The sequence below is a fragment of the Herpailurus yagouaroundi genome, unplaced genomic scaffold (genome assembly GCF_014898765.1).
Source record: "Herpailurus yagouaroundi ecotype Mexico unplaced genomic scaffold, PumYag 163, whole genome shotgun sequence".
Taxonomy (NCBI): Eukaryota; Metazoa; Chordata; class Mammalia; order Carnivora; family Felidae; genus Herpailurus; species Herpailurus yagouaroundi.
This window is the reverse complement of record NW_024412404.1, coordinates 40,129,575-40,147,147: the sequence shown is the minus strand read 5'-3', so window position 1 is coordinate 40,147,147 and position 17,573 is coordinate 40,129,575. Positions and strand designations below refer to the sequence as shown.

The window sequence follows — 17,573 nt, the reverse complement described above, 5'->3', positions numbered from 1 at the left end:
CTCAGGTCCATGGGTTGGAGGGAAAGGGCTGGGGCCCAAGGGTGGGTCAGAGTCTCTGAAGAATAATTGGGCAGGAGGAGCAAACCTCCTTGGGACTTTCACACCACCCAGCGCCATTTCTGGGCTCCCCTCCGAGGAGCTGCAGGTTTGGTTTCAGGCTCCCCTTGGCTCTGGGGTCCTGCGGGGAGTGGAGGAGAACTGATCTGCCTAAGTCAGTGGCAGGACTGCTGAGCACCGGTTCCCCAGAGCCCATGCTTCCAGCCCTGGCTGCTGCCCCACACTACCCCCCCCCCCCCCCCCCGCCACCAAGCCCAGGGTGGTCTGCAGCCCGGCCTTCCCCTCAGCCGCCCCCGCCTTCCCCACTGCCTGCAGTGAGCAACGGGGTGCTACAGCAGCTGTCCCCGGCCTCTGAGAGCAGCTCCAGCGTCTCCTCCTATGCCTCCAGTGCCCCCTACAGCTCAGCCGAGGGCTCGGGCTCCCTGCCCTCCGACCGCATGGATGTCTGCCTGGGGCCTGAGGAGCCGGGCGGTCGGGGGCCAGGCTGGGGGCGGGCGGACACAGCCATGCAGACGGAGCCCGATGTGGGGGGGCCGCGTGGAGACCTGGTGCAGCGTGAGGCCCACCGTCATCCTCAGGGACACAGCCATCCGCTCCGACGGGCCCCGGCCTGCCCGCCGCCTCGATTGTGCACTCTCGGAGTCCCCCAAGACTGCCCTGTTGCTGGCCCTGAGCCGACCCCGGCCCCCCATCACAAGATCCCAGAGCCACCTGACCTTGTGGGGTACGTAGGGGGATGGATGGCTGATGTTCTCTCCGAAACTCCCAGTCCCAAACCTGCCTCGCACCTTGTCCTGGGCCCCAAACCTCCCTTTGCCCCGGGCCTTGACCCAACCTCAGTTGCAGCCCCAGAATACACTTCGATGCTGCTCTGGGTACCATTTTAAACTGGTCCTGGACCCCAAGCCCCAGTTTGTTTTCCTGTCAATTTTGGGCCCCAAATCAGTCCTAACCCATCCTTTCCACCCTACACACACACACACACACACACACACACACACACACACAAACCAGCCCTCTTGGAGACTCCTCGAAGAACTGGAGCTGTGGGGTGGGGGAGGGTGGAAAGTTGGAGGAGGACACCCACCCCTACCTCCAGCACCACCTCTCCACAAAGCTGCAGGTCCTGTCTGCCCCCTACTCTCTCTCCTCTCTGTCCCTCCTCATACCCCTGCCCCTCGGCCTTCCCTTCTGCCCACCACTCCAGCCCCGCGGGCGCTCCCTCATGTCTGCAGAGGAGAAGAGGCAGAGGAAGAAGGAGAAGTTGGGGTCTCCTGGGGAGAAGGGAGCCCTGCAGCGCTCCAAGACACTGATGAACCTCTTCTTCAAGGGAGGGCGGCAGGGGCGGCTGGCAGGGGACGGGCACAGAGAGGCCTGGACGCTGGACAGAGGGACCCCGGCCAAGCCCTGCCCTCGCCTGGACCCGGAGAAAGGTAAGCACCATGCCGGTCAGATGAGATGGGGTGGACGCAACTGGGGCCCACGTTGGCATCCAGCAGCTCTGGGTTTAAATCCCACACTGCTTATTACGAGCTGGGAGTAACCACTGGCCCCTGTAAGCCTGTTTCCTTATGAGTAAAGTGAGTGATGATACCTATTTCTTTAGGAGTAGTGAGGAATAAGTGTATGGATGGATGTAAACCACTTAAGGACTTCGTCTGGCATATGGAAGGTGCTCAGAAAATGTAGTGGTTATTGTTATACTGTCTCGTCTCCCCACTTTCCAGAAAGGAAATCCGTTAGAGGCACAACATAGCAAGGAAGTTGAAGGGCTTGGGTCAGATCCCTGTGCCCTTGGTGCTGGGAGGGTAGGGGGCTCCTCTCCTTGAATACGTGGCTACATCTCCCCTGGCCAGGGCTCCACAGGCTCTACCCAGCTCTAGAACCATCCTTGAGCAAGGTCATTTCTAAATCAGGGCCCAAGCAGAAGGGCCTCGGCAGTTTCCACTATGTCAGGGGCTTCAAGGACCCTCAGAGAGGGCCTCTCGTCTCTCAGGTGAGGTTCAGAGACTGGACTGAGAGTGGAGGAGTTGAGACGCTTGGGGTTGTATGGGCCAGAAACTCAACTCAAATTAGGTTTAAAAAGCACTGCTTGGCTCAGCTACTGATGTAAGTGGGTCTAAAGATTTAAACACTCTCATCAGACATCTGCCCCCTTCATCTTTGGTTCCATTTTCCCCTGGGTTGGCTTCATTATCATGTAGGTTTTGCCCACTCAGAGTTAAGATGGCCCCTGTTGCTTAGCAACCCAGGGACAAGAAAGCTTCTTAAATACTTCCGGCTGAGGTCCTAGGTTCTCACTGACCCAGCGGGGACCACATGCCCAACAAATGGCTGTGGGGTGGGGTGGGGGGGGTGCTCTCATGGGCCAGCCTGTGTCTTGTGCCCACTCTGGAGTACATGCGCTGAGAATGGGGGTCCGCAGGTGAAATCGGGGTGCTGTTTCCAGAGGGAGAGTGGGTGTTGGGTAGGAGCTGGCCCTGCCCCTCCTGGGGGGCTAAAGTGAGAGTCTCACGGGAGAGACTCTTTAAATGAGGCCAGGCCAGCTTCCACCTCTTCAACCCATCTCTTTTTCCACAGCCCCCGGGGCCCTGCTCTCTCCTGATTCTCCTCCCATCCCTCTGGCCTCTCCTCTCTCTCCTCCAAAGGCTCTTCTTTTTTTCTCTGTCCCTTGAAGGTAGGTGCCCCCCCCAACCTTCCCTTCGGGGTTCTTCCCCCCATATATTTGCCTCTGAATGAGTCTCCACAGGCAGAGGTCAAGCTGTACCCTCTCTTGGTCCCAAACCTTCATGGACTTCCACTGCCTATGAATGAAGTCCCTAGTTGACCATGGCCCCAAGACCTTCATGGCCTGGCCTCTGGCCTCCCCATTCCACCTCCTCCCAGCCTGAGCTTTTCATCCCAGCCGGTGATCCAGCCGTCCCTGAGCCCCCCCAAGCCCCATTTGCAGATTGGGAGCCAGGGCCTTCAGCGTAACCCTTCTTCTCCACGACAGGGGCAGTGGGGCCCGTGCAGAAGTTTGTCACATGGAGACTGAGACGAGGTAATTCAGCATCCCTTTAGCAAGGCCTGGTGACAGACCTGCAGATGGGGTGCATATTGGGGGCTGTTAAGGAGCTTTGGGCTAAACTCAGTTGGGGCCAAGTATGGGGGACTGGGTGCGAATTGAGGGCAGCTAAAAGAATTGGACCAAGCTTACTCGGAAAGACAGGGCTGCAGACAGATGTTGGGGTATGTTTTTGAGGACTGGGGAGCTTGGTTGGGACTCCCAAAGACAGATTTTGGGGGCGGTGAGGGAGCCTGTGCTAGAACTCCAATGAGTACTCTGACAGTGCATGTTCGGGGGCCCGGAGGGCACTGGGCTAGGACACCATTAAGGAACAGACTAGTAAAGGGGTCTGTGATGGGGGCCATGGGGTCTGGACTGGTGCTCCACTGGTGGGCAGATTGCTATGGGAGGCCACGGAGGGGAGAGTCCGGGCTAGGCCGGGATGTTGTCAGGGGCACCTAGGCCTCTCATGGACCTGTTCTGGGGTCCGACCCAATTGAGAGAAGCCCCTACTTCCCCCTCGATGTCTCCTGGCTCCTTCATCATACACCTTCGTTCCTGCCCTACAGAGCGGGAGAGGGGCCGGGCCCTGCTCTCTGCCAGGTCTGGGAGCCCCTCTGGCCAGCTGCCTGATGTGGATGAGCGGGTGCAAGCCTGGGAGAGCCGACGGCCCCTAATTCAGGACCTGGCCCGACGGCTGCTGACTGACGACGAGGTGCTGGCAGTCACCCGCCACTGCTCCCGGGTGAGCTTCCAGCCTGCCCCCAACTCCAGCACACGGTCACCCAGCCCCTCGTTCATTCAGGCCACTGTCTCCGGCTATCTGGGATCGAGGCCGTGAGGTCAGTGGTCAGAAAATGCAGGAGTCACTCCTGTCACACACACACACACACACACACACACACACTGAGCTTACAGGCAGGAAGGGAAGTTACAATGACTAGAACCTAGACACCCATAGTGACAAATCATGTGAAGTACTGTGAAAGGAAAAAAACATGAGAATATAACCCAAGAGGTACAAATTAGGTCTAGGGGGGCCTCCTGGAGGAGGTGATATTTCAGCTGAGACGGAGCCAGACAGGTGATGAGTGGGGGCACACCGCAGTCACTGCCTTCCTCTTCCTCTCAACCCCAGCCTCCCCTTTCACATGACTCCCTCTGCACCTGGGTCAGCCGACAGGCCCAGCCTCATGCCGGACCTTCCAGGGGGATTGGTAGGCCCTCCCCTATCCCTCTGCCTCAAAGACCCCAGGTTTCCTGTGCTGGGGTCCCTGTGATGTGCCTGCATCAGTGCACGTGTGAGCCTGTGTGCAAGGACAAACTGAGGGGTTCCAGGGCATAGTTTGTGATCCCCAACCCCCCAAAGCTCTCTCACTCTGGTCAGGGTAGGGCTGACACAGTGTGACTGTGTGATGTGTACATTTGTGTGTCCGTGGGGTCCCTGGGTTTGTTTCACCCTAACTGTATGACGGATCTGTGTGTGAGCGTGTATGTGTCTGGCTAAGGCACGTGTGTGTCACGTGGAGACTGAGGCCCAGTAATTCCTGCGGCCCTTTACCAAGGTCTGGTTTACAGCAGAGCTGCAGATGGGGTGCGTGTTGGCGGGAAACTAAGGTTCTCTGGGCTAAACTCCGTAAGTGTCAGCCTGCTCCACTCTGAGCGCTAAGTGGGGTGGCGCGCCCCGGCCGCCGTGAGCTTGCAATTCTGGGCTCTGGCCATTAGGTGGCGTGATGTGTCCGTTTCTTTGGTCAGGTCCTTCTCCATCATCCCTCTGTTCCTCCCACCCTGTCCAAACCAGGACCACCTCTCACTGCACCCCCACAGCACCTGCACACCACCCAAACTTGACCCGCACGACACCCACACCAAGAGATCAGGCCCTCTGGGGTAGAGCTCTGGCCAGAATGATGAGTAAATCTCCCCCAGTGACTCAGATCACCGGGCCTCCCCTCTCTCTCCTCCTCTGAGCTGTCTCTCCACAGCCACCAGACCAGGCTTTATAAGTCACCTCTTTGATCACTTTACACTCCCCAAACCCCCTTGCAACCTCTTATCTTTGGCGGAATAGAGTTCCTTATGCTCACATTCAAGGCCTTCCCCGATTTGACTCCCCAACCACTAACCTCAGCTCTCCCATGGTCACCACATCACCACGTCGTTATCTTCTGTTGGTCACTACATAGGGGTGTACAGGTGATGAACTGCACAACTCCAGAGCACTACTCTGGGAGTCACGACGTGTGCGGCCTACACGGAGGCCCTTCATGTACCCCGTGGCTAAGTTAAACTTCTCCCTGCCCATTATGCCACGTCTCCCTTGGAGCGCCTTCCTCCCGACTTGCATGTTGTTCCCTGCATTCATCCTTAAGAGTAAGTGTAAATGGAAGCCAACAAACAAACCAAAAGGGCTCAGCGTCAATGCCGCCTCCTCCAAGAAGCCAACTCCGGTCTTGCCACCCTCCTCTGAGACTCCCTCTGCCTCATTGCCAGTGGTTTGGAAGTCACTGGGGCACGTGGCTCATCCTGCCCCTTGTTCCCACCACCAGACTGGCTTCTGAAGGAGCTGGAACAGGGTCATCTTCCTGGTGCCCCCACTGCCCAGTGCAGGGCCAGGCCCGTAGTAGGTGCTGAATGCAGGTTGGCGGATTTGAAGTGTGTATGTATGTGACTGGTTCTGTGCCATTGTATGTATCCCTCTCCCGACATGCGGGGTTGTATTTTTGATACGTGTTTGTCTGAGTCCCTGTAAGTCTGTGTGTGGTTTAGGGCCCCATAGCTGACAACTTACTTCCGGGTGTTTATGAACGTCTCATTCTGACCACCAGGGCTTGCTGTGTTGTGTCTCTGTCTATCCCTGTCCAGGATGCTGTGTGTGCGTCTCCCTGAATCAGTACGTGTCTCCCTTTCACCACCAGGGGGCAGTGTGCCATCCAAGCAGGGTGGCTCCCAGCGTTCGGTTTACCAGTTTGTCTGCGTTAGTGGGGTGTGGCTGGTGGCATCCGGGCAGTGCCAGGCAGAAGGGCCTCCCCCCAACCCCCCCACCCCCCGGGTACCGACTGGGTAGGCTTTCTGTCGAGCCGCCCCTTCCCTAAGGTCCCCATTCCAGCCCTGAACAAAGCCTAATTGGTAGGTCTATGTGCAGACATATGCTGGGCCTCCCAGGCCCGCGGCCTAGTGTTTGGCTCAAATTCCTTCCTTCTGCCTGGGAGGTGGGGGTGGGGAAGAGAGCCCGCTGCCTGCACATCCTTTTCCGGCACCAGAGCAGGCAAGGGCCAGACTTCTCAGGTTCCAGTCCCTCTTCACACTTCCTTACCTGTGTGGCTGTGGGCAAAGTCCTTGTCTCTGAGCCTCAGTTTCCGCACCGGTAAAACGAGGATAATTAATGTCATCTCTCAGGGTTGCTCAATGGGAGATCATATGTAAAAGGCTTAAAAAAGGGCTTGCTCCAAAGCTGTCATTGTCGTTGCTGCTATTATAGGTCTGTTATTATCGCAGGCTTCCACCTAGTCACCAACATAAGACCGTCCTGTGAACAGCCCGGGGTTGGGGAGAAGCCTTCCTAAACGTGGGGAACCCCACATGCCCAAGCAGTGCCCCCCCCCCCCCCCCGCGTTCCCCCCACCCCTGGCTCTGGATGGCCGTGCTGCTATCTGACCTCTGGGTCTCTCTCTGCAGTATGTGCACGAGGGCGGTGTAGAGGACCTGGTGAGGCCCCTGCTGGCCATTCTGGACAGGCCCGCAAAGTTGCTGCTACTGAGGGACATCAGGTGGGGCGGAGGGTGTGGGGAGGGCTGGGGGGCAGAAAGGGGCCCTCTAATAACTCCCCCTACCTCCAGAACTGTGCCCCTGCCCACCCCCTATCTCTTGCCCTCCCCAGGAGTGTGGTGGCCCCCACGGACCTGGGCCGCTTTGACAGCATGGTGATGCCCGTGGAGCTGGAGGCTTTTGAGGCCCTTAAGAGCCGGGCAGGTCAGCAGCTGGGTGGTGGGGAGAGGGTAGGACCTGTAGACCCTAAGCCCCGGGTGGGGATGGGAGTGGAGTCTCCCAGGGGAGAGGGGGCAGAGATGACCAGCTGTGTCCCCTGCTGGGCCCCCCGTCTCTGACCGGATCTCCTCTCCCACCAGTGTGGCCTCCTGCCTTGAGACCAGCCCAGCAAGACGCACCTCCCAAGCGTCACCTCATCACGCCCGTGCCTGGTCAGTCAAGCGTCCCAGAGCCTGGGGAGGGGGCACACAGCTGGGGTATTAGGGAAGGGAAAAGGGGCCTTCTGCCCCTGCCCCCCTGTAGGGTATCCAGGCTTCAGAAGTTTGTCTGGTTCCGTGAAGGAAGTCCCTTGTCCACCGGAACCATTTTTATTGTCTCTACTCACCACCCACACTATTATTCCCTTAATAATTGGTTTTAGACCCACTCACTTTTGAAATCTAGTCTCACTCTCTGCAATAATCTCCGAGAAATTGCCAGTGTGGTATGCGAGCAATATTTTTTCTACGACACATGTCGCGATGGAAAGTATGAAAATACTATTCCAACAGAACCCGGGCAGTGTCCCTCACTGTGGCAAAGCTGCCGCAGGGCCCAAGCAAACCCACGCCTGGGTCCCCCAGGCCCTACCCCAGCAAAGGCAAGGACTGGGGCCTGGCACCAGCAAGGCCAAGGAGGGGCAGCCTGCCTGACCTCGGCCCTCTTCCCCAGATAGCCGTGGAGGTTTCTATCTGCTGCCTGTGAACGGCTTCTCAGAGGAGGAAGATGGTGGGGAACTGAGGGAGCGGCTGGGGGGCCTCCAGCTCTCCCTGGGGGCCTCTGCTCCCCGCCACCCTCATAAAGGGATCCCCCCTCTCCAAGACGTGCCGGTAGATGCCTTCACCCCACACCGAAGCACCCGCACCCCCCCTCCGCAACCACCCCCCGTGGCTCCCAGGCCCCCAAGGCCTAACTGGCTGCTGACAGAACCCCCGACCCTGGAGGACCCGCGGCAGAGCCAGATCCAGGGCCCTGCCCGGAGCCGCAGCCGCAGCCGCAGCCGCAGCCGGGGCCGAGGCAAGTCCCCAGGACGTAGGCGCTCCCCGTCTCCAGCACCTATCTCCACCCAGAGCGTGGCCAACGGGCGCTACCACAAGCCTCGGAAGGCCAGGCCACCTCTGCCTCGACCTCTGGATGGGCAGGCAGACAAGGCGGGAGGCCACCAAGGCCCCTCTGAGAATGGAACTGGTGGGACAGCCGAGGAGACAGCCACGAAGGCCCCTGGTGGGGAGCTGAGGACAGTCACGTTGTCCAAGATGAAGCAGTCCTTGGGTGAGTCCAGGTGGGCCTGGGCCTGGCAGGTGGGGCTCTTGGGTTTGGTGGGGTCTGTGGGCTTGGTTTTGGGCTATAACTAGGGGGCTTGGGCTTAAGAAAAGATTGGGGTATGGGGGTAGATTGCAGAGGTGGGAGTAGAGGATTTTTGGAGTTGAGGACTGAGTAATAATAGAATATGGGGATTAGGGAGAAGTCCGGGCCCGGACTTGCTGTTGGGGTCCTGGGTTTCTCCTGTGAGCTCTGGGTGGAGGGGGGTGGCTGCGCGTTCACCCAGTGCTTCTCTCTCGCCAGGCATCAGCATTTCTGGGGGCATTGAGTCCAAGGTGCAGCCCATGGTGAAGATAGAAAAGATCTTCCCTGGGGGGGCTGCCTTCGTCAGTGGGGCCCTGCAGGTGGGTGAAGAGCACCCAGCCCCACTCCTGAGGCCCGGAGCTGAATTCTGGCGGGAGTGGGGCTAGAACATGCTCATCTTCCAGCCAGACAGGTTTAGACCAGGCCATGGGAGGAGGCTTGGGTGCATGGGGGTCAGGACTGCAAGATGACCAAGCCTAGGGAAAAATCTGTCCCCTTGCGCCAGCCTGGGCCTGAGGGTGGCCCATCCTGTTCCACCCCTAGCCCCAAGGGACAAAGGGCCATTGTCCGTGTCTCACCCTGCCCCCGACCGCTCCAGGCACAAAAGTCCCATTGTCCATCCCCTCCACCCAGATGGGGAGGAGTGTCCTCGCTGGTGGAGGTGAGAGGTTGGGTGTTGGGCTGACCTGAGAAGGGAGGGCTGTGATTTTCCCACTCCCATCCCAGGCTGGCTTCGAGCTTGTGGCAGTGGATGGAGAGAGCCTGGAGCAGGTGACCCACCAGCGAGCAGTAGATACCATCCGCCGAGCTTATCGAAACAAGGCTCGGGAGCCCATGGAGCTTGTGGTCAGGGTCCCTGGGCCCAGCCCACAACCCTTACCCCCCGAGTCGTCAGCCCTCACCGATCAGTGCCTTCCTGCTGACCATTCCCCTGCCTGCTGACCCCCTCCTGGTACTCATTCCTTCCCACTGCCTCCCAGAACCTCCCATAAATGCTCTTCCCACCAATTCCCAGATCCCTCCCACTGATGCCAGTCTCCTCCAGCGGACCGCCAGCCCAGTCCCTTCTCCGACCCCTCCGGACTCCTGACACTAACCCCAGACTCTCTCCACCTATGCCGGGACTCTTCCCACTGACCTCAGATCCTCCCGCTGCCTCCCAGGACCCTCCTGCTGTCTCCCAGACCTCCCCTCCTACCCTCCTCTCGGGATTCAGGAACCTCTCACTGCTCCTCGACTTGCCTCCTCCCAGAGCCCCACACTGCTGGCGCAGACCTCCCCACTTTCTTCCCTCCCCCACTGTCACTAAGGCTCTGCCCTTTCCAGATAAACTTGGTGTCAAGGACAAGGTGCTGCGGGGTAGGCTGTGTCACCCGCGCACTGCCCCCAACCTCCCACGACTGGGAGAGGTTGGGAGAAAGCCAAGGTCTGGAGCTTGGGATTGGCGGGCCCTTTCTCATGAGGCCTCCTTTAATGCCCCCAAGCACTGAGGAACATGGACTCTCAGGGCCCGGAGGGGGTCATTGCATCCGTCCCCCAGCCCCAAGCAGTGTTCTGTGCAAGGGACAGGATGGAAAGCTTTTCTAGTTTCTCAAATCCTGGGAGACCGTTTCATGTGGTGGTCCGCTAGGATCTCACACTTTCCACTGGATTTGTCCATCCCCCATCACCCTCTCTCTCCCCAAGACCTCCACGAGGGGTCAGAAAGAGGTGGGAGTCGGGGTCAAAGAAGTTCCCATCAACTCTCTCTAGCACACTTGTCTTTTTTTACAAACAGAAAAAATTTTAATTTGTTTCTTTGGGTTTGTACAAGAAATTTACAGTGTGGAAAAATACACAAGTGAAAACGAGGCCATAAACCTGGGTGTGGGGAGGGGCCACTTGGTCACAAACACAAATAAACAAGACGTTTCTGAGTTCTTCCTTTGGTCTGACTACAGCCCCTCACCCTGGGAGACAGGCTGCAGAGCTGGAACCTGGGGGTCAGACCCCAGTCCCAGCCCTGTCGCCCGACACGGGCAGGGTGGGGGCAGGCACATCTGGAGCAGCTGGCACTGTCTGGCTCTCTCTGGCTTCGGGGTAGGGGAGTGTGGAAACGAGGGAACCCCTTCTTCTTCCCAGCACTCCCCGTCCCCCCCACCCACCCCGGGCGTCTGGGATGAATGCGGTCGGCAGAGTGGCAATGGCGGCAGCTGGGGAGTGAAACGGGTCGAGTGAGCAGGAACCTCTGGGTGACAGTGAACACGGGGACCTTCGAGGAGTCTGATCTTGCTCATCCGAGTCACAGGGCAGCCCCAAGTTCTTGGCAGAGGCCCAGAGGCCTGGACCCCCGGGGTGGGGGGACGGGCGGCTCTGGGGCCCTCAGTGGCCCGGCGGCCCCCCCCCCCCCCCCCCCCCCCGCCCTTTGGCAAGGCTCCCCGCAGATCCGGGACGCCGAGGGCCCTAGATTTCGGTGGCGGTGATCTCCTCCAGGCAGATGCAGGGGGCCGGCTCGGCCAGGCCCAGGTCGGCGAGCTCCCGAGCCTCCAGCTCCAGGCTGAGCTGCTGCAGCTCCTGCTCCAGCTGCCGGTTGCGCCGGTACATCTGGATGTAGTTGTGCTGCAGCTGCTTCTGGTAGCGGATCACCTGCTCCTTCTCCGCCTGCCAGGCCAGCCGCTCGCCCTCGAAGCTGTCCCGCTGCTCCTCGCCCCGCCGCCGCTCCCGCTGCAGCTCTGCCCGTAGCCTCTCCACCTGGGCCCGCAGGCTGCCCCCGACCCCGGCCGCTGCCCGCTGCACCTTGGCCTCATCGCTCTCCGCCAGGAGGAAGGGGTCGGCGGTGGCAGGTGGCGCGGGGGGTTCCCGGAGTCCGGCGGCCTCGGTGTCCAACTGGCCGGCTTTCTCTCGCAGCCGCTCGGCCTCCTGGCGGTGCCGCTGCAGCTCCTGGGAACAGGCCTCCAGCTCCAGCTCCCGAGCCCGGGCCGCCTCCTGCAGGCCCCGCGCCCGGCCCTCACTGACCCGTAGTGCGGCTCGGGCTTCTCGCAGCGCCACCCGCAGCGCCACCAGCTCGCTGCCCTTCTGCACCAGCTCCGCCTGAGACTCCTTCAGTTGCTGCTTCAGCAGGGAGATCTCGCCTGACTTCTGGCACACCTGTTGAGGGGGGAGGAATGGAGAAGGATGGTGAGAAGAGTTCTCCCGGGGGGTCAGGCCCTGACATCACGCAGGGTATGTGGGGAGAGGCTCTCTGATCGTGACACCCGTAACACAGATGGGGACACCGAGGCAAGCTTAGTGATATGTCCAGAGCCATACAGCTGGTAAGTGGCTGAAGGGAAATACGGATCCAGATCTTTCTCCTTCAGAGCAGGTGTCTTTAAACCATCGTGAAGCACCACCGAGCCCTGGGGACAGGCTGGGGGCAGGCCGTGCAGGAGTGGGTGCGGTTGAGGGCAGTGCCCACATTTCCACAGGCAGGCACCGCGGTGTCTTGGTTAACAGCATAGACACTAGAGCCAGATGGCCTGAGTTCAAATCTCAGCCCTGCCACGGACTAGCTGTAATTCTGGGCTCCAGCCTTTCTGGGCCTCAGTTTCCTCAAACGGTGTTTGATGTTAACAACACCCAGCTGGCAGGGCTGTTATGAGGATTAGAAGATCCCCCCCATATGACATAGAACGGTGCCCGGCACATAGCAGCACTACGTTCTTATTCTTAACTGGTCGGGAGGCAACGGGTGGGAACACCACTGGCTGTGTGAGCCCCACGAGGGTGGCACAGGGAGACCCCCACCCAGAAAGGAAGGTCAGAGGGGGAGCTTCATCTCACAGAGGGGAGGGTCGGGGGGGGGGGGTCCTCTAGGAGTAGCAGGCCAGAGGGGGTGGGTATGGCTGGACTCCTTTTCCCAGCAGGCCCCGCTCCCTGCCCCTCCTGGTCTGGCCCACCTCCCACTTGGTCTCCTCGAGCCTCGGCCCGAGCTCCCGCTGCTCCCGCTCGAAGGTGGCGCAGCGCCGCTCCAGCTGCTCCCGTTCCTGCAGCAGCTGTGCAAAGTCGTCCTGCAGCTGCCGCTTCTCCTGCTGCAGCTGGAATACCTGCAGCTGCAGCAGCTGTTGGGCCCGCTGTGCCCGCTGTGCCCGGGCCGCACCGTCCTCCCGCAGGGCCTCGCGCTCCCGCGGCCAGTGCCGCTGCCGGTCCTCGTAAGCCTGGGGACGACAAGGCGGCCCTGGGTCCTGGCGGCTCCCCCCCCACCCCGGACCCCGAGCCCCGCCCGCCCACAACTCCCCGGTCACCGACTGCTCTGGCGGCCCAGTGGCTGGGCTCAGGGACGGCAGGCTCCGCTGCCCCGGGATAATGATCGCGACAATCATCACAACCACTTTTAGGACGCTAGAAACAATATCCATAATAGCAAGCGCTTCCGTAGGAGTTTCTAGGTGCCAGGCGTTTATTCTAAGCACTTTACAGCCTTTGCCTTACTTCATCCTCATGATAAATATCTCCATTTATAGATGAGGAAACCGAGGCTCAGTACCATTAAGTATCTTGCTCAAGTCTGAAAGACAGCAGACGGTGGTGCTGGCTTCGATTCCTTACCACTCTGCAGGTTACGCCGGACAGCTGGGCTGGGGACCGCCCCCCCCACCCAGCACAAACAGAAATGCTCCTCGGACTCCCCAGCACCTCTGGATGTCCTGCCATGCCACCCCCATTATCGCTGCTGACCACACCTGACACATGGTCACCTCACTCTCGTCCAGACTGTCCCGCAGCTGCTGCAGCTCTGCCTCACGGTCTCGGAGCTTTCCTTCCAGGACACAGTGCAGCAGGGCCTCATCCGAAGGGGGTGGCGGGGGTGGGGGCGGGGGCGGAGAGCGCTCCCCACAGGAGCCGCTGTCAGGGGAGGCCCGGGCACCGCTGCCCAAGAGCCCCCCAGCCACACGGCCTCCCAGGGAGCCTGTGCTCTTGCTGGAGGAAGACCGACCACTGTCCGAGTGGGAGGGCCCAGTAGGGGCCCCTCGGGCTGGACCCGGCAGTGCCCCCCGCCCAGGGCCATGGGAGGGCAGGTGCCCGCCTGGGGAGCCGTTGGCTGGCTCTGCACCCCCGGTGCTGTAGGTGGGCAGGCTGGACAGTGAATTTCGGCCGGAGTCAGACAGTGTCCCCGATGGGCAGCCACTGGCCCAGCCACTCAGTGCCAAGGGTTTGTCAGCAGCCGAGGAGGAGGAGGAAGAGGAGGACGAGGCAGGGCCCCCAAACAGCTGTGTTAGGCTGCCCTGGCTCCCAGACAGTCCGGCGGCCCGAGGACCCAGGAAGCTAGGTAGGGATGGTGCCCCTCGAGGTTTGGGCAGCACTGGCTTGAAGGCTGTTGGGCGGATCAGGATTTTCTCCATGTTCTGAAATGAGGTGCCATGGGACACTGGGGATCAGCTGCCCAATCTTTCAAAGCCCTTATCATACTCCCTGCCCTCCCATCTGGGGTCCCGATCCCCACATGTTAATAATAAATGCTACCACCGGCTGAGGGCCTCCTGATGTCCTCTACATCAAGCAATTTAAAAGGTTCATCTCTAATCATTACAAGTAAAATACATCAGTACATACAAGTAAAATATCATCAGTATCCCCATATTACAGATGAGGAAACGGAGGCTCAGCAAAGTCAAAGACCTCGTTCAACGTCAGACATGTAGTTGTTGTGCAGTAACAGTAATTTGAGCAGCTGACATTCATTGAGTACGTTATGTGACAGGTACTAGGCTAAACCCTTACGTACGTTATTTGAGCGAATGCTCACAACGATCACATGAGAGCTAACCTATTACCTCCATTTTACAGATGCAGAAACTTTGGCTCAGAAAGGTCAAGTGATTTTCCTAAGGTCATGCGGCTAGAAGGAGGCAGAGCTGGGATTAGAACCCAGGTCTGGTGAATCGGGAGCCCACATTCTTTCCTCTGAATCGACCCTCAAATTCCGGCTTCTTCAGGGGCTCCTGATTCCACCCAGGCCCCAAAGGAAGGGCTGGTCCTCACCTTCTCCAGCTTTCCAGAGACAGGGATGAGCTTGGGTGGGGGGCCGCGGAGATGGGCATTGCGTGCCCGCTGCTCTCGGGCATCCTCAAGGTCACTGCTCGGGCTGGGGGGTGACTCTGTCCGGAAGTCCTCGTTGATGTAGGTGAAGCTGGTACCAGGGACGGCCTTCCTAGGGGGCACAGCTGGGCACAGTGGCTCCTGTGCCTCATAGCCACCCCGTAGCAGGCCATCCTGCTGGCGGAAGAAGGTGGGCCCAGAGGGTCCGTGGTGGCGGGGAGGAGCTGGCCCCCCAGGGCAGGGCCGGCCTGAGATGAGGCTGCTCACGCTGCCCATGGCTGGAGGTTGTGGGGCAGTGGTGGCCTCAGGAGTGGGCTCCAGTGGCACTGGCAGAGTCTGCACAATGGCCATGGCGACAGGGGCTCAGGCCTGGCCAAGGGCCTCCAGGGGAACCTGTGAGCAGGGCAGGGGTGTAAGAGTCCCTTCACCTTGAGGTCCCTCCCTATCCGAGTCCCTGAGTCCCTCTCCTGACCCCGCGTCCCAGGACAAACAGCCCCCTGATTGCCCGCAACTTCCCCCTCCAAGCACTAGCATGAACCTGACTTCTTCCTGGGACCCAGGCCACTGCCCAACTCTGGTCTGAACAGGGCTAAGGACTGACTCTACAAGCAACGATGATGATGGGATGTGAGGCCTGGTGGTTACGCAGGGCCCTTAACAGCAGAGGCCCAGGCCCCAGCCTAAACCTGCATCCCTCACGGAGGCTAGGACTCAAGTTTAGGAGGGAGCTCTCTGCCAGCTCCCAGCACATGTTCCTGGTCCCCTAGGACAAGTGGCCTCATTAGAGGGCAGTTTGGGCACAGGCAACCTCAGGGACAGAGTCAGCAGCAACTCAGATGGCAATTAGGGAATAAAGAGCCAAGGCCAGGCAGTGCCCAGCCTCCCCCAGCTGGGCCTCAGTTTCTCCCAGACAGAGAGGCAGCAAGGGTGGAGCTGACCAAACAAGAAACCCAGAGCTTTTAGGGAGCCCACAGGTGCCCTCTGGGGTCTCCCGCCTTCCAGAGGTGGATACAGGCTCATGCGTGTTTCTATGACAATTCCTGGCCTCACCATACCCAATCAATCAGGCCTAAAGGAGCCTACACAGGCATGCCACCAACCTCTAAGAAACCATGCGGCTTTAGACATTCCCCAGAGTAACCCGGAGGGGATGAGGGTAGAAGCCCCACCATCACCTTTGGCAGCTGCACTAAGATCTCATTTCCCTGGAACCCAGGGAAGAGGGCTCCACCTCCCCAGGCTCTGCTCCTTCCTGGAAGCCGACAGCAAGTCTCCGCCCGGAACTCCCTCCCCAGTCCTGAGGCCGAAGACCAGGACTCAGGCATCTGCTGAAATCATCATGCAGAGCGGGGGCCAAGAAGCGGACAGAATCGAGTCGGAACAGGAGTGTGCGTTTGTACTCTTCGGTCTGTGTCGGGCTGTGCACAGGCGCATGGAAATGAACTTACTTCACGTGTATGTGAAAATGTGTGAAAACGCGAGTGCATCTGAGTGTATGTATGTTTGACTAGAGGTATGAGTACATTCATATATTCGTATGTGTGAGTTCATAAGTGCACGACTATGTGCGTGCCTCCGGATCACTCTTAGGAAATACGTAAAAGTGGTAACTGCATATGTAGTAAGTACATTTGTGCTGTATGAACGTGACTGAGAGAAGAGAACATCTTTGGATAGATGTCCATTCACATGTACGTGAGTTTACGTGGAAACTGCATACGAACAGGGAAGTGAGTGTGCACAAGCGGGTGCCGAGCAGTGTGTGCACAGAGCATGTGTGAGAGTGGCTGGGAGCCTGGGTGGCAAGCAGGGCCACCTAGGTGAGCAGGAGCCCGGTTTCTGTCACTCATTCGAGTGTGGGGAAAGGACAGACACATTATCTGACTCCTTTGCCGGGTCCGTTCCCCTTCTTTCTTGCTTGTATCGCACGAGGCTCCCCCTCCACTCCCCACTCAAGTCAGGAGACCATGAGAACCGGGAAGGTATCCAGACTGAGCCTGGAAGCGGGGGTGGGGGGGGGTGGGGGTGCGCTGAGCCCATCGGCAAGTGCCAGCCCCGAGCCAGGCAGCCGGGGCACCGCCTCTCTGCCCTCTCCTCCACCACTCCGGGGCATGGAGAAAGCTGTGGGGTTAGGGGTTTCTTAGGGGGCAGTGGAGGCTGGCACCTCTGTCTGCATTTGCCCACTTCAGTGAGCACTGAGAAAGTGAGAAGTAAGGGGAGGAGACAGGCGGACTCAGAGAAAGACAGGGGCCCAAACGACCAGAGACAAAGACTCAAGAGAGATCCCAGGGTCAGGCAGACAGGGAGACAGGCTGAACCAGTGAGCCCAGGGGCCTGAACCCCACAGAGCCAGGGGCCCCTAAACCCAGAAGAGACATGAAAGCTGGGCCCCGAGAGCCAGACGCCCAAGGAGCCAGAGCCAGGCCTCTGGAAAGCCAGGCCCAGCCAGCCGGGCTCCAAGAGCGGGAGCCCGAGAGAGGAGGGGCAAGTGGAGGCTCCATTTTGAGAAACGCGTTGTGTCTGTGGGAAAGGGAACCCCTGGCTCTCCCACCACTCCTTGAGTAATCACTCTGGCACAGCGCACGCACACCCCCTTCGTGGGCCGGGGGCAGCCGGGTGCTGGCTTCGGCCAGGGCCCCGGGCAGGTCTGGCTAAGCCCAACTCCCGCAGACCTGTTCTGGGGGCTGAAGAGTTGGGGAAAGTCTCCCCCCACCAAACTCCAAGGACTAGTCAAGCGGGATCGAGTCTGGGATCACGAGTTCGCATTCCGCGATAGGAAGCCGGGAGCCCCCAACCCACCCTCCAGGGCCCCCCCGACACCCCCCCCCTCCCCGCCTCTATTAAGTGCGGGCGGCTGGGGGACGCCTCCTCCCCACCCGCCCACCGCCGCGCACAAGTTGGGGGCGCCCCCGGGTCGCCTCCCAGCCCGGCCCCCCCTCCCCCTCACCTCCGCCGCGCCGCTCCATGCTCAGCCCCGGGCCGCCCCCAGCGCTCCACAGGCGCGCCGCCCGGCTCCAGCCCGCGCGCGGCCACTCGG

General features: G+C 59.9%; 2 protein-coding genes across 6 annotated transcripts in view; one reads left to right on the top strand and one right to left on the bottom strand.

The window, feature by feature from the left end:
- Window positions 1–10,398, top strand: part of PDZD7 (PDZ domain containing 7) — a 19,197-nt gene extending 8,799 nt beyond the window's left edge. The window contains 13 exon segments of the mRNA XM_040486919.1: window positions 60–584; window positions 586–781; window positions 1,293–1,505; window positions 3,053–3,100; window positions 3,676–3,851; window positions 6,785–6,876; window positions 6,987–7,078; window positions 7,234–7,305; window positions 7,805–8,404; window positions 8,699–8,799; window positions 9,206–9,435; window positions 9,437–9,554; window positions 9,556–10,398. Coding sequence (XP_040342853.1) covers window positions 60–584; window positions 586–781; window positions 1,293–1,505; window positions 3,053–3,100; window positions 3,676–3,851; window positions 6,785–6,876; window positions 6,987–7,078; window positions 7,234–7,305; window positions 7,805–8,404; window positions 8,699–8,799; window positions 9,206–9,435; window positions 9,437–9,554; window positions 9,556–9,969 — 2,877 coding nt within the window. The 3' untranslated portion in view covers window positions 9,970–10,398.
- LZTS2 (leucine zipper tumor suppressor 2) overlaps window positions 10,242–17,573 on the bottom strand; it is a 10,444-nt gene continuing 3,112 nt past the window's right edge. The window contains exons 1-6 of one of the 5 annotated variants that reach the window (XM_040486203.1): window positions 17,484–17,566; window positions 15,075–15,138; window positions 14,480–14,929; window positions 13,180–13,842; window positions 12,397–12,654; window positions 10,242–11,605 (exon numbers count right to left, since the gene is read on the bottom strand). In XM_040486203.1, the coding sequence (XP_040342137.1) occupies window positions 10,922–11,605; window positions 12,397–12,654; window positions 13,180–13,842; window positions 14,480–14,887 (2,013 nt within the window). In that variant the 5' untranslated portion in view covers window positions 14,888–14,929; window positions 15,075–15,138; window positions 17,484–17,566 and the 3' untranslated portion in view covers window positions 10,242–10,921. Of the gene's footprint in view, window positions 11,606–12,396; window positions 12,655–13,179; window positions 13,843–14,479; window positions 14,930–15,074; window positions 15,139–17,483 lie in introns of all 5 variants that reach the window. The other 4 variants (XM_040486202.1, XM_040486205.1, XM_040486204.1 and 1 more) reach the window with 4 other exon arrangements.